Source organism: Nansenia antarctica, assembly GCF_963989245.1.
Source record: "Nansenia antarctica genome assembly, chromosome: 5".
Classification (NCBI taxonomy): Eukaryota; Metazoa; Chordata; class Actinopteri; order Argentiniformes; family Microstomatidae; genus Nansenia; species Nansenia antarctica.
The window spans coordinates 30,577,606-30,593,781 of NC_137690.1; the positions used below are offsets into that span (position 1 = coordinate 30,577,606).

The following is a 16,176-nucleotide window of genomic DNA, read 5'->3' on the forward strand; positions in this document are numbered from 1 at the left end:
GTTAAAGATAATATCGTTGTGAATGTACATGCAGACACCACCCCCATACCTGTTCCTGTCGTTTCTGATGACTGTGTAGTTTACTATTTCAATCTCTGGGTCTTTGATTGATTCATCAAACTTGGTCTCAGAGAAGCTCAAAATGTGAACCTTGCTGTCATGGAACATTTCTCTGATTTGGTCCAGTTTAGGCACAAGACTGTTCACATTAAGGTGAACAATATGCAGGCCCTTACTGCTGTGTCCAAAAAGAGTGTTCATGTCCTTGACTTGGAAATAGTCTCCATTTAGGTCATCGTCAAGTTGAGGATTGGGGGATGGGGGGGGTCGCCCATTGTTCAACGGTTTCGGTAGAGAGTCTCCGGGTGGAGGAGGGGGGGGGTCGTCGCCGGGCTTCGCTTCGCTTTTGGTGAGAACGCTGCTCGAGGCAGTCTATAGGAAAACAACAGCGCACGTGTGTTGATCTGTATAAGAGCGGGACAACAGGCAATTAAATTTTTTTCTGACCAATCAACTACCATGTCTGTTGCTTCGATTGCGTATGTTACTTCGTTACGTGAAGGGCTGTGAGAACGCAAATCAGAGAAATAATTTATGCAACAATGTTGCTCCGGGTCTCGATTCGGACTTGCATGTGAGAACATGACCTAATACTCACAAATAGGCATGTTGTATTTTTGTTTGTTTTATCGCTTAAAAAATGGGTCTGGGTTTGGGCTGGATGATGTTATATTGGGTGTTCAGCATGAACTGTGAAAGAAGATGAACATTTGACTGTTCTTATTGACATTACTGTTTTTGTGATATTAACATTTGTCTTTACCAAACATCCATTGCCACCAATTGATTGTTCTTGTTTCTAATTTACATTACGTAAGTTCAAATATAGCAAATGGCTTTTCACACATTGCGTTGAGTTGTGGTTATGAAATAGAGCAATGCCTATTTGTATGGAACAAAGTCATTGTTCACTGCTGAGTCTAGGGAAGTCTCTGCATGTGACAACCAGAATAGTGAACCCAAAAGCAGACGCAGACAAGTGGCAGATGGAGGGCAAAACCCAAGGCTGGGTGTATTTATTGAATCCAGGGAATAAGGGCGGAGCTTCAATAGTGAAGCAGGCAGGTCAGGTGGGTCAGCAGGCAGGGCAGTTGAATGTGTGTTAGTGTGTAAAACCAAAATGTTCAGTAATCACAATGACTGTCATGGCTTCTTGCAAAACCTGAAAGATGAACACAATTTTGTAAATCTGATGTGAGCAATAAAAGCCTATAACATTACGTTGTTAATGTAATTAATGTTTAAAACATGCGCTAAAACATACACCTACAGTCAAATGCAGTTTATTATACCTTACCAGGTGTAGCAGGATCCCAAAACAATTGCCAAGGCAAACAGTCCAATTGATCCACCAGCAAAAAGCGATAAAACCTTCAAGACATATGATGTGCCTGCAACATAAATTACATTGCATTCCAATGGGTTGTCAGGGGTGTTTCAACAGCATGAATAAGATACATTTTCAAAAGGACAAAACAAGTCCTTACCTCTCACTTTTGCCCAGATAACACAAGAGTGTTTAAAAGCCTAGAAAAAGTAAAAGTACATTTGTAAAAACAAAATATATTTGTTGTAAAAGGAATGTACTATGATTTATCGCAGAGTCGACATTGGCCCATATTAATTTGTTCAACAATCTATCCATGCATGTTTTGTGATAAGGTTAACAGGTTAACTGTTACTGTAGTTAAGGACACAGCACACCCCATTCATACGGACTACCTTAACCGTAAGCTCACAGCCACTTTACTACTTGAACTATAAATGAATTATAAATATTAACACACTTGCATGCTTCATCAAAACCATTCAAACAAGAGATTCTGTATAGGGCCCTAGACATGCTACACAATTGTCCTCAATCACTTCTTAAAATGAATGAACCCCCAATTATGAATGTATAAATTAAAATGTTTTCCAGTGGTTAGCGGTTGCACTTACCCCACCCCATTGACTGACAGCTCGTAATATGATGTAGTAGTCTTTGCCGTTCTGTAAAGGAGCGTTGTTGAACCCTCCGTAGTAGAGTCCGTCCCCCACAGTGAAGTTAATCTCCCTCCGCACTTGCTTGAGATGGATTTGTGCAGTGATGTACTGGCCATGGGATTCCATTTGACTTGAGAAGTCAGGGTTCTCCTGAGAGGCACAATCGAACACAAGAGTTCCCTCCAGTGGCAACACAAAAACCTGGTAAAAACTGCCAAGACAGGACAAAAGTTAGTGTTATTCTAGTCAGGCAACAATGGCAGTTAGTTTCAATACGATAAAGCAGTAATAATAATGTCATGTAAATGATAATGACCTAATGGGGTCCAGGGTGTGGGTTGACCTACGGAGACACAGAGTAGGCACTGGAGTCTCCACCTCTCTGTACACAATCTCTGGTGCTTGAGGTACTGTTGAAAGAATGAGAGGTTGTATTTCCTGTACATTGTTGTTGATAATATTCAAAATCAGAGGAAAAATACCATTCAATTCATGTTTTCCAGTATTTCATAAAAAATGTGGATAATAGTGGTTTACCTTGTAGGCTGGTGTTAGCTGTGATAGTGGTGGTGAACCTGACAGATGTTGCAGTGATGGTGATGGTGTAGTTTGTAACAGGCAACAGATTCAAGCACATCTCAAGGCGGTCTGCAGTGGAGCTGAGGAACCTCTTCCTCTTATCACGAAATGTCCTTTCATAGTCTCTGAATCCTACAAATACTACCTATGGCATAGACAGATAAGACAGACATGGTAAGAAACTGCACAGGTGTTGAAGAGATAACCCCACTCACCAATGACTAGCAACTGTCATTCACTACTCTAGTAAGTCTGAGGTGTACAACTGAGAGAGGACAGCCAAGGGATTTCATGGGTCAGTTCCAAATCCCTGCACCACATTTTAAGTCATTAATATGGTCATTTTTTCAGTACAGCAACCCTGTCTGTAAAGGTAGACTTACTTTGTAATCTTCCCTGTCTTCTTCATATTTCTCAGCTTTCCAGCGTAAACATTTTTCATTAAAGACAACCAAATCGTCGATGGCAGGCTTGATTTCTGGTAGATACAATTGATAAGAGATAATGGGTTAAACATCTGCATTCATTTCTCTTTATAGAAATAAAGATACTGTATGTGGAACTATTTTGAATATGACAATTCCACAACTGACCTACCAGACCTATTCTAACATGGAAGATGACCAGTGAAATGGATTTCCCCAGAGCATTACAAATGCAACACGGTCTGGTGAAAATTCTCAAGTCGTGCAAATGAGCAAAAAGCTGCTTTTTAAATGTGTTTTTCTTCTTTTTTTTTCATATTACAAAAGTTGAAGTGTTGAAGAGCCCACTCAATATAACAAACAACAGTTTTAGGATCACTAAATACTTCATAATTCACTGTCTCGTCTGCCATAGGCTACTGGGTAAGTGATACATGGCTTGTAAACAAACATACATTTTAGGACATGTTCAAAAGCAAAGACTGTGTAATCATCTAATTATGTGTAGTTATGTGTTTTTAGCATGTTGATGTTCTATCAGCATGTTGTGATGTGCTAAACATGCAGTTAGATGTTCGTAGCGATGTTCCTTTTTAGCACTAGCCTACTAGCAGCTGTTTTGCACATATTTTGGTTCAGAGCACGTTTCTTCGCTATTTGCTTTGAGACGTACCAACATTCAAATAAGCATATCGTCTTCAACTATTTTCAGATTTCAATGTATCATACATTGACACATCATTTGAAACCCTATAATCTGCATTTATATAATCTGGGAAAAACTGCAAAATTACCATGCCCTACTTGAGGCCTTTTTCACCAGACCCTGTCACATGGGCTTCACCAGACCCTGTCACAGTGTCACATGGGCTCTACCAGACCCTGTCACATGGGCTCTACCATACCCTGTCACATGGGCTCTACCAAACCCTGTCATATGGGCTCTACCAGACCCTGTCACATGGGCTCTACCAAACCCTGTCACAGTGTCACATGGGCTCTACCAAACCCTGTCACATGGGCTCTACCAGACCCTGTCACATGGGCTCTACCAGACCCTGTCACATGGGCTCTACCAAACCCTGTCACAGTGTCACATGGGCTCTACCAAACCCTGTCACATGGGCTCTACCAGACCCTGTCACATGGGCTCTACCAGACCCTGTCACATGGGCTCTACCAGACCCTGTCACATGGGCTCTACCAGACCCTGTCACATGGGCTCTACCAGACCCTGTCACATGGGCTCTACCAAACCCTGTCACAGTGTCACATGGGCTCTACCAAACCCTGTCACATGGGCTTCACCAGACCCTGTCACAGTGTCACATGGGCTCTACCAGACCCTGTCACATGGGCTCTACCATACCCTGTCACATGGGCTCTACCATACCCTGTCACATGGGCTCTACCAGACCCTGTCACAGTGTCACATGGGCTCTACCAAACCCTGTCACAGTGTCACATGGGCTCTACCAGACCCTGTCACATGGGCTCTACCAAACCCTGTCACATGGGCTCTACCAAACCCTGTCATATGGGCTCTACCAGACCCTGTCACATGGGCTCTACCAAACCCTGTCACAGTGTCACATGGGCTCTACCAAACCCTGTCACATGGGCTCTACCAGACCCTGTCACATGGGCTCTACCAGACCCTGTCACATGGGCTCTACCAAACCCTGTCACAGTGTCACATGGGCTCTACCAAACCCTGTCACATGGGCTCTACCAGACCCTGTCACATGGGCTCTACCAGACCCTGTCACATGGGCTCTACCAGACCCTGTCACATGGGCTCTACCAGACCCTGTCACATGGGCTCTACCAGACCCTGTCACATGGGCTCTACCAAACCCTGTCACATGGGCTCTACCAGACCCTGTCACATGGGCTCTACCAGACCCTGTCACATGGGCTCTACCAAACCCTGTCACATGGGCTCTACCAGACCCTGTCACATGAGCCCCTTCCATACCTCTGCATCGTAGCGTGGCGCCCTGCCACCTCCCGGTGACGTCACACACAGAGGTGTTCCTTCCCCTCCAGCTGTGGTAGCCGTCCACACAGCCGTGCAGCACCACGCTGCTGTTCTGCCACACCACCTCTGAGTGCGGCGGGGCCGGAGCACGACCACATTTCACTGTGAAAACGGAGTGGAGAAACATCTACTTCACTGTACAGAAGCCTGTCGTTGAGATCTACTTTTGTTTTCGTTTACTTCATTGCTGCGATTTTTTCATTGATTTCGAGCCGTCGTGTTGTCTGTACAGGCTAGATGTTTGTTGGGAGAGAATGTAATCGTTCAAATATAAAATAATAATAATAATAATCCAGATTTATCCAGTGCAACACCCCCATCCTCCAGAGTAGTAAGTGCTAAGAACAGGGGCCTCATTTATAAAAAAAAAAGTACTTGAACGTCATCTTTGACTTTCACGTAAGCACATTTTTCTAAACAGACGTAAGCATTATTTATTAAACGGGCTGAGATGGTTTAAAGTTGCGTACGTGCTTCCTTCTATAAATACCAACGCAGGTAAAATGAACGCAGGTGAATGAGGTTTGTATTAACGCCTGTGATAGCGGCTCAATTATAGCGGCTGAATTAAGACAAGTGCTATAATATAGGGTAGGCGTTCGTCTGGAAGTGGGAGAGGGCAGAGAAGGGTGGCTTCTCGGTAAGTAGCATTTGTAACGTTTGATCATGACAACTAACCAGGCACATGCTTATACTCAGTACTCAAGTTGTAAAAGAAAATCAGGGGAGGTGGTGGATTTTATCATATGAGGACAATTTTAGCATCCCCTCAGCGTCAGTGACTTCAGTGTCAGTAACTTGGTAAAAATGTCATTGCATGTGTAGTATATTTTAATTACACACACATGCATGGTATATGGTATGGGCCTGTCCTACTGAGAATGGGGGTTTTACGACCCTTTGTTGTTGGAAATGGTTCACAAAATGGATGACCAAAGTGTATCTTAAAATGGTGGTTTATGACCTCCTGGCCTCTTCCCCTTTTTCACACCTTGACCATCTCTAGGTAATGTGATAGGACCATTGTCTGTGACTGTATTGTGACTGTATTTGCATACTATTGTTTATAAGTAAGGGTGTGGGCCCAAGGACAGCTCTCTCTTCTCTCTCTCACCTCTGGAACACGCAGCTCTCTCTTTTTCTCTCTCTCTCTCTCTCTCTCTCTCTCTCTCTCTCTGATTCCAGCACCTCTCTCAGCTTGACCAAGCAGCTCCTCTCTGTCTCTCTCTCTCTCTCTCTCTCTCTCTCTCTCTCTCTCTCTCTCTCTCTCTCTCTCTCTCTCTCTCTCTACCAGACCAGACCAGACCAGAATCCAGCTTTGATATCTGTATACTTTTGTACTTTAAATAAATAGTCTTGAACTCAGAATTGTTCTTTGATTCATAACCAACAAGAGAAATAAACTACACATGTGTGCGTGCCCCCTCGCACCTTGAAATAGTAGTAATACCACGTTCATTGATAAAATGACAAAGTATGGAAAGAGGGGGGCGATTTTGACTGTTTTTATTTCTGGGGGGATGCTATCCCCCCTCACCTCGAGTGCTGCTTATACTGTAATAATAATGGTCTTATTCTTATCAGGTGGTCTTATTCTTATATGGCTGCTCACTCCCTTTGCTCACTCCCAGACACCGGAGAAAATCCAGTTTTAGCGCGTGGCCGGGCAAGGTCCGTTGTGGAACGCACTAGGCATGTTGAAGGGGAGATAGACAGCTCCGGAGGGATATAAAGGAAGACTGAAATACAATCATAAACATCAGTTCCTTTTAAATCTTGAATTAAACTCATTTTCTCGGCTGATAACAACATCGTTAATTTTATTATGAGCCACTTGCATGAATTACAGTAGGCAGTGGGGCTCACATGCCTGTAATAACTCTGCATAACCAGTAGGTAATGTGCGTACGCAAGGTCAATACTCGACGTAGAGCTACGATCGTTTCCACGGTCAAATTGACTCACGTTGAAATTGTATAAATCACTACGTTGACGTGGTTTTCTACGTACGACACGGGTAAGATCAACATTTTATCTGAGTACTTTCTATAAATGAGGCCCCAGGTGTTTCACTATATCTCCCCCCATATTAGGTTCAATAACTGACAACACACACACACGCACACATGACCACACATGCATGCATACACGCACGCACACACACACAAACACATACACATGCACACACACACACACACACACACACACACACAAATGCATGCACGCACGCACACACACACACACACACACACACACACACACACACACACACACACACACACACACTGAACCATAGCCCTTCACAAATGAAAGACAGCAGGGTGGATGCGAGCACTTCAGAAACAGGAGCAAGCCTTAAATAACACAAGAGCGGATATCCAATGATTCCATTCATATTCCAATAATATAATATATATAATAATAACTCCTGTATGTCAATGTAAACATAATTGTCTTCCCAGCAATATACAGTATTGTTACAGTACCTTTGCATATTACTGAAACAATTCCCCATTGTCCTGACGATGTACATGTTGAGAGACTATCTCCGCTCTCCTGGTAAAATCCATCCTTACACACATACTCAACCACACTCCCCTGGCCTGTTGTTCTGTCCCATAGCATGTTAGTAGAGGGAAGGATTAGTGGAGACCCACAATTTATCTCTGTACATAGAAATCAATGTCAGGTTAGCTTGGGGTTATTGTAAAAATATGAAGAGAATAATACACCACAAAATTAGACATTTGTGACACGGTCTGGTGAAAGGGGAAACAAGTCTGCAACCAATCAAAATGTTCTGACTTTTAATTGAAATACGCAAATACATTTCAATGTTGTTGAAAATCACAACTCACACTCGCTAGTCAAGCCAAAATATTGCAATCCACTGGATTCAGTGAGTAATCCCCATTGCTACCGAGTTAACTATAACACTACTTTACATTGTTAGCAGGCTCACAAAACAAGCTGTGTCATTGATTTTCAACAATGCTGGAAAATGACATTTTTCAAAATAAAAGTCACCAGAAAGTTTCACCAGACTGTGTCACATTTGAGCAGACGCAATAGTGTGTGAGAATATTTAAGAATCTAAGGTTTGGCATTTGTTTGTATCAAATATTATTTGCAGTGAGAGTCCTGCTCATTGTATGGTGAATAAAACAAATTCACCTTCACACTGTAGTTCAATATCCTCCCAAAGTCCATTCTCTCCACATTGAGCAGCATTTCTCTCATGTGTGCTGTAATACCCTACAACACATTGGTAATGTACCCCACTACCAACCCGTGATGTCTGGTCCCACAACATCTTAGAATGAGGGATAAACTTTGGTTCCCCACAGTCAATCTCTAGAGTTCAAAGGGCGATAATAAGTCGTTTCGGCATTAATGTTTTGGTATGTATGACCCCAATGAAATATCACAATCAAAGCATAAAAGCATTAACAATACCTTCACAGAGAAAAGATGCCTTCTCCCACTGTCCATTGGCATTACAAACAGAGACATTTCCCTCTCCCACATTACGATATCCAGAATCACAGTGATAAACCACCTCAGTGTTCATCTTCGTGCTTTTATCCCATAACATTACTGAGTGAGGGAGAGCAGGGGGTGCACCACAGTCAACCTCTAGAAAGACAAGAAATACATATTTTATAGGCAACAGACTTGGTCCCTCGGATATATGAAGCATACACGAAACAGATGGCAACGTCAAAAAGAACCTTCTGACAGCAAGATTACAGTACCAGTCAAAAGTTCAATTGAATGGGAAAGTTCAAACTGTTGACTGGTACTGTTTATGTAACATTAATGGTTACCTTTGCACAACAAAGCTGACTTGGTCCAGTAACCGTTTCTAGCACAGTAGGAATGATTGTCGCCTCCCTCACTATAAAACCCCTCTTTACAGTAATAGGATGCAGTGCTGCCTAGGTTTATACCGCCATTCCACACCTGTCCAGTATGGGGCAGTGTAGGGGGGTCTCCACATGTTATTTCTATGACAAAGCCAGATCACAGTCATTATATAAAGGATGTAAAGCACAATGAACATTTTCCTCAATATTTTGGACATTCATTTAAATGATAGCCTGCTAACATTATTACAGTAAACTAAATGTCTTTCTGTGTAGATTTCAAATGTTTATGTTACCTTTGCATAATAAAGTTGACTTTGACCAGTAACTACTTTCTGTACAGTAAGAAATCTGTCCTCCTCCCTCAAACCCTTCTTCACATGTATAGAGCACGGTGCTGCCAGGGTGTGTGCTGCCATTCCACACCTGTCCAGTGTGGGGCAGTATAGGGGGGGCGCCACACGTTATTTCTGAAGGGAAAAATCATTATCACAGGTGTGTCCCAAAACGTCTTACAACTCCTTTTCATGACCACTCTAACCCCCTGCTCCAGAGGAGATTAAATATGGTTACGATAACCTGTAACCTTTATTTTTCCAGGCGTCAATTCTCAATTCTTATTGACAATGACGGCCTGGCCAGTGACAATAAATACAATATGTCATACATTGAAATGAAAAGACAAGATAAAAAGACAGAGGGGGATGCAAAAAAGAACAATAGTCATTCACTATGCACATTTACGTCAATACGCCTGACTACAAGAATGAAAGGGGGGATTTTGTTTTACCTTCACAGCGCAAAGATGCCTTTTCCCACTGTCCATTGGCATTACAAACAGAAACATTTCCCTCTCCCACATTACGATATCCAGAATCACAGTGATAAACCACCTCAGTGTTCATCTTTGTGCTTTTATCCCATAACATTACTGAGTGAGGGAGAGCAGGGGGTGCACCACAGTCAACCTCTAGAAGGCAAAGCAACGAGATTCACAATGACTTTATTCCTTAGTACATGAAGGAAAAGCACACCTAAACATACTCAAACAACGATGGCAAGATGAAAACATTAAGCTAAGATCTAAGAATGAATTTCCTTTACCTTCACAAACCAGAGGGGGGCCTTTCCACGTTCCTCCATCCCCACACACAAGTTTCTCCCCGCTCCTCCAGAGGAACCCCTCCATGCAGCCAAACTTAGCCACACTGCCGTAGCGCGTCCCTGTGGCTGAGAGCTGAACGGCATTCTCCGGTGAACGGGGCTGCCCGCAATCAATGGCTAAAAATAGAAAAGGCGACTACAAACACTACAGATTCCACATCACACCACTCTCATGAACATGTTATCTAATCAAACAGCTTTCTGGGATTAGCCCAGAATAGTAAATAGTGGACTAACTGAACATGTTTACAAGATAGCCTACCACTAAAGACTGTCCAATACTAGTATTGTCTACAATCTAGTATTTTTGTATATATAGTTTTTTTTTTATCTTGTCGTATTGTTGTTATTTATTGTTTTTGTTTGCTATGCACCGTGGATGAGAGGGAAACGCAATTTCAGCCCTCTGCATGTCTGTATATAAATAAAGCTGACTTTGACTTTGATACTGAGCCAGTCATGTTGTTTACCTTTGCAGACGGCGTTGTCGTGGTGAGGGTGAAAGGGCTCTGCTCCGTTCTCGACTTGGTATCCCAACTGACAGTGGCAGTTGAAATCCCCCGGCGTGTTTCTGCACTGACCGCCCTCTCCACAGATACCTTGGACCCTACACTCATCTATGTCTACAACCAACAAGGACGGCAGGTTTAGTATTTCAAGTATTTCAAAAAGTATGCAGAAGAAAGCACCATTCCTTTGAAATACCTCAGCTGGTGAAATGAACATTGCTTAACCATAAAAACGTATTGCCAATATCTACCCCGACAGTGGCTGCCATCGTTGGGGATGAAGAGGGCCATGTTGTTGGAAGGGCTGTATCCTGCCATGCACGTGCAGTAGTAGCTGCCGTACGTGTTGTGGCAGGCAGTGTGTTGGCCACAGATCTTATTGGCTCCTATCTGACATTCATCTTTGTCTGGAAGAGAGAAATTTACATTTCCTACTTTTCACAATATAAAAAGTGTTTTTGTTTTGTTACCTTTTCCTTCCTTCCTTTTTCTGCTGATACTGAGTCAATTACATTTCTCTATGCAAAAGTAAACTTTGATTAAATGCTCAGGACACACACTAACATCTGAAATGTATACATGGTGGCAAACAAATATGTACCTTGACAGAAAGTCCTTCCATTTCCCACAAAGCCATATATGCAGTTGCAGACTTTGCCGGTGCCGTCGATCTTGTCATCACAGGTGGCATTAGAGTGACATGTGGCACACACATCCAAAACCTGACCAATCACTCGCATTTCTGAGGTAAAAATAAATAAATACTAAAACACTTTGATTTCATGAAGAACCTAATTCTGTTTGCCAAAACAGTCATCCGATCCATACTGTAAATGATCAGGATGGAACATTAACAGTATGGAGCAGCATCACCGTTTACATATCATTTTGACATATCATCCAATGTACTGCAACCAATAAACCTGTTTGATACACTCACCTGGAATGGCATGAATCAGAAAGGCTAAAGTCACAACTGCTGTTCTCCAATACATCTTCTCTCTCCTTCTCCCTCTCTTAGACATCCCACAGACACATCGTTTTTATCCGCATCTTTCTTTATTTCCGTCTTGTTGGACCCCCTGTGCTGCTGAGCGGGTGTGATAACCAGGATTTAGAGAAGGGTATCAGTGTGAGCTGAGGTCAGCCTGCTCTGTCTTCTCAATGGCTCTGGTGCCGCTAGCGGTTTTGGGATATGTCTGTCATCATCAGCCTTTTTGACATAATTCAGTTATACTTCACATGATGATCTGCTCTACGCTTTGGGTTCATAAAACCCACACTGAGAAATTGCACAGTCATGCAGTGCATGCTGATAAGGACTATATTAGGCTCTGCCGACCTGCCAGGGCTTAATGTTATTAATGTAACGGTCTTGTCAACAGAGAAGTATGCATACAGGAGTACACACAGTCACCCTAATGATTAGTTTAAGCTGACACAAGGTGATTCATTAAACCAAATGATAATCAAGTACAAAACTCGCATGAACATCTTGCATTATAGAATAAATAGAAGCTAATAAAGTATTTGCTTACCCTACCTTTTCTTTTGGCATGAACTTAATGCTGAGTATAAACGCAGTTGTTGGTAGGTAAAGAAAGCCCTGACAGTATTACGAAGTTGAGTGAAACTGGCTCAGTGCCACTGTATTAGAACAGGTTAAGAACTCCCAATCCACGACTGAGTTGAGTTTCTAGTTGGCCCTAGAGAGTGGTGAGTTCCCCTAGTGTGTGAGGGGAAGATAAGTTGACGGAGCTGCTATCGGCCTGCCCACCAGGGGCCTGAGTGGGGGGGGGGGCTCATTTCCACAGTAAGACCCCCACCACCCACCTCACTCAGAGCCTGCTGGAGTGGTCTGATTAACACCAGCCTGTCTCTCAAAGCCACCAGACCCCTTTTTTTCTTTTTTTTTACAATATATGAATGAATGAATGAATGAATGGTCTTTATTGTCATTGCTATAGTACAGGTACCAAACAACGAAATTTAGGAGGGGTGGCTCCCCTGGTGTTAGGAAAGAAAAACAAGTTTAAAAAAAACACAAGAAGGGAAGGAGCTGGTTTACATAAATAAAGGCTATGTACACTATCCACTATACTATACTGTACAGATAGACGACTAGGGTTGTCATATTGCACATAGTGTTATTGCACATTCATTTAAAGTGTTGCAGTTTGCAGGCTTGAAATGTACATATTTGTGCCTCAGCACTACACCTGATTTTTTCAGTCCAGCAGCTGCCATCAATCCGTCCAGACTGTCCAGGGCCCAGAACCTAGGTCTTTGCTGTGTTCAGGGCCTGGATGGCCCTGGGGTATGCTAGCAGGATATACAGGGGATACAAACATAACACAATAACTAATCTGTAAATAGGCATAAATGTGTAGAGCAGCCCTGGATCTCTACTGCAATGCAATCTATCTACCACTGTCTGACGATATCCCCATCTGCAATGTGGAACAGAGAGTAGGTAGGTGCTTCTAAAAATCTGTAATTCCCACCACTGCAAGAAAAGACAAACTGCCGACCACTTGAGGCTGTTCATGGTATTGCCTGATTTGTTTTGTGACGACCCATTAAAAATGTATGGTGGACAGCAGTCACCTTCAGCCCACCACCGCCTGCCAGACATCGTAAGATTGTAAAAGGATATAAAAGGAGAATATGTTTATAATGTATTTTCTGTCTCTATTTCTCAAAGGAACATTTCATTACAGTGTTTAGCAATGCTATAAATGTGTCATTTATTGAAGATGTGGCCTGCATCAAACAAATATTAGTGAATTACAAGTAACAGTATGAAAGCTTTAAGTCTAGGAAAACAAGCAGAACATTACAATGAAACCGACGTCAGATCATTCTAGAGCCTCTTTGTGCATATGCTACAGGGCCTATCATTCAGATCACGCTGTTAGTTTCGAGAACAGAAGCACCGTTGTTTCAAAACAGTACATTAGTTCGCTGTAAAGCACCTTTTTACAAAGACTACAAAGACTGATGCCAAATTGATGTGCATTACCACATTATTTGTGAAACATGAAAACTCTTGATGTGTACATTCCAACCACAAAACGGTGTGCAAAATAGTGAGCCGCTTTCATACCAAAGAGAAGCAAGAGCATGACAGTTTTTTTGGCACCTTACATTGTTGTTCTGTTGGAATGTACTTTGTCGTAGATCCTCAAGATGGACACGGGTCCACACAAGATACACAGTAGAAGTGAATGGAAATGTACATGTAGGATGAACAAACATCACGAATGAAAAAGACAGTCAAGGACAGACAGGATCCCTCCCATCACACAACCTACTAGCATAATAAGCATGTACAGTCATTTAAGAAGAAGAAGGTTCCACCTTTGTCATTGCACAGAGTACAACGAAATGTATTTTATGCTCTAGGCAAGAGGTCAGAGCCATAGGCTACCCTGGAGCAATTAGGAGTTCAGTGCCTCGCTCAAGGACACCTCGACACGTGGCCAGCCGGGGTTCAAATCGCCTGAGCTGCCGACCTAGCGATCATTAGACGCCGGCTCTACCGGCTGAGCCACAGCCGCCCCTAAGGGAAAGGGGGGGTCACAAAAGAATAGATTGAAGGGTCATAAAACGGTACAGTAACAGCAGTGTTGTTTTTTAGCAGGAGCCTCTGTGTCCGCGGGAGGAGGGGGGTCCGGGGCCAGGCTCTCCTCTTTACAGTCGGACGCAGAGGACGTGGAGATGGAGAGCAGTCTGCCGCAGACCAGGTCGGCGGCGTTGCCGTCCATGATGGAGATGTCCGTCACCGTCTTCTCCCTCAGAGACATGTCGCCGTCGTCGTCGTCGTCGATGAGGACGAACTCCTTCACGTGCGTATCCGCGCCCAGCAGGCTGTGAGTCTCCCCCGAGCCGTCGGTGGTGTGCGCGTCAACGAAGGTCATAGTGGAAGTCTCCGTCATAGTCTCGTGCGGATCCGTGGAGTTGTCCTCTGGCCCGGAGTAGGGCTGGCTGGTCGTATCGCACGACGTGGACACAGAGTTAGTTTCCTTGGTGACTTTCCGTTCCTTGTCCGCATCCTTCTGCCCCCTTCTGCCGTTGACGAGCCCTATGTCCGAGGAACGGGGCGTCTTTCCCGCAGCGTCTCGGCCGGTGACCTGGCACGGATCACGTCCCTGGTGGCGGGCGCCGTTCTCCTGGGCGCGGGCATCGTACTGCGTCCTCCGACAGTCATCGCAGACCCTCGTGCCGCTGGGATCCAGCTCCCTCTGACCGTCCGCCGGGGAGGAGAGATGGAGGGTGGAGGCGTCGCTTTTTCTCTGTTTCTTCATGTACTTCTCGGAGGTGCGCTGTGCTGAAATAGCAACAGGGAAAATCAGCTAAAACCACACCACAGCTTCTCACCCCTGTAAAAGCAGACATTTTGTCTCACATGACCACTGGGTGTCCTACTTTCTTCAGTTACAGAGTGGCCAGTGTCCAACATGTTACGATTCTGACCTGATTATTGACCTGATTATTTCACCAGTGAACCAAAAATACCTACCAGCTTTAGAGTTGCGGTGACTGTCCTCTGAGACCATCTTGGCTTGTGAGTACACCTGTGCGGGACAAATGAACTATGATATAATTAAACAGGTTTCTTAATTAGTCATCACTGAAATGTTTGTTCCAGGTATCCTTAAAAAGGCAAGATGCAATACATTGAGTATTGGTCTTTTAAGATAAATAAATGAAGTCAGTACTTTCAAAGAAGCAAAAATAACTCAAATTCCCATAGGATCTAAACCCTTTCAGGAGAAGAGTCTGGCGAGCTCCCTTTAAGTGCAGTAACCGGGGAGTGTGGGCAGTAGCTGCAGCACTATCTTAAAACACTATCTTGTGACTGACACACACACACACACACACACACACACACACACACACACACACACACACACAGTGAATAAGAGTATGAGAGGCACAGACAACATTTGTAGTTGGAGCACTCTGAAATAAGAATATGAATGCGCTCTTAAAACAACAGACGTTTTATTAGCCGAGAAATTACTTTGAGGTTTGCAATAACAAGGTCCCCCATCAACAAGAATTGACATAATCTACATTGTGGGAGAGCCGTAGCGGCAGTTCTAATGGGTCTAACCCCCTTATCATCCGACCAGACATAGCGGAAGCTTTTAGTCATCAGGGTTCTGCTGCCCTTCCAGTTGGCAAACTGGAACACCTCCTACAGTTTATGGTCTGGCCTTATTACACTTGACTTGAGACACTTCTATGCATGACAGAATCGGGACTCTATGAATGAATAATAACAAAGAAGATGACGAACACACGAAAGACCTGGATAAATAATGAAAAATTGATGAATGACGGAGAGAGATGATTCACAGTACAGTAACACGTACTGCGTTACTGTTAAGGTTTGCTGTGAAAAGCGCGTGCATGGTGTCTGTGGCTTATGATACTGTAAAGCAGTAGTGCAACAACGGGCTTTGCTATCGACAGAGAGGAGAGGTACAAAGAGCGGTTTAGACGCTGCAATGCAAATGTCTCCAGACGTTCTGCTACCG

General features: G+C 43.6%; 1 protein-coding gene across 1 annotated transcript; it reads right to left on the reverse strand.

The window, feature by feature from the left end:
• Positions 1-1,117: 1,117 nt before the first annotated feature.
• Positions 1,118-12,298, reverse strand: susd1 (sushi domain containing 1). Its single transcript, XM_080531176.1, has 17 exons — positions 12,174-12,298; positions 11,571-11,717; positions 11,232-11,372; positions 10,882-11,037; positions 10,592-10,744; positions 10,062-10,238; positions 9,254-9,427; positions 8,919-9,098; positions 8,548-8,727; positions 5,029-5,193; positions 3,009-3,103; positions 2,584-2,770; positions 2,363-2,456; positions 2,002-2,257; positions 1,548-1,587; positions 1,358-1,431; positions 1,118-1,222 (listed from the first exon to the last, which is right to left on the reverse strand). Exons 2-17 carry the CDS (start codon positions 11,623-11,625, stop codon positions 1,163-1,165), a joined length of 2,187 nt encoding a protein of 728 aa, XP_080387302.1. The 5' UTR covers positions 11,626-11,717; positions 12,174-12,298; the 3' UTR covers positions 1,118-1,162.
• Positions 12,299-16,176: the final 3,878 nt, after the last annotated feature.

Excerpts from the sequence above, each read along its gene's own strand:
- susd1 (XM_080531176.1), bottom strand. The coding sequence starts at position 11,625 with ATGTATTGGAGAACAGCAGTTGTGACTTTAGCCTTTCTGATTCATGCC. Across the intron at positions 10,239-10,591 it reads CGACAACGCCGTCTGCAAAG|CCATTGATTGCGGGCAGCCC; the intron begins GTAAACAACATG and ends TTCTATTTTTAG. Across the intron at positions 5,194-8,547 it reads GGCATCTTTTCTCTGTGAAG|TGAAATGTGGTCGTGCTCCG; the intron begins GTATTGTTAATG and ends CCGTTTTCACAG.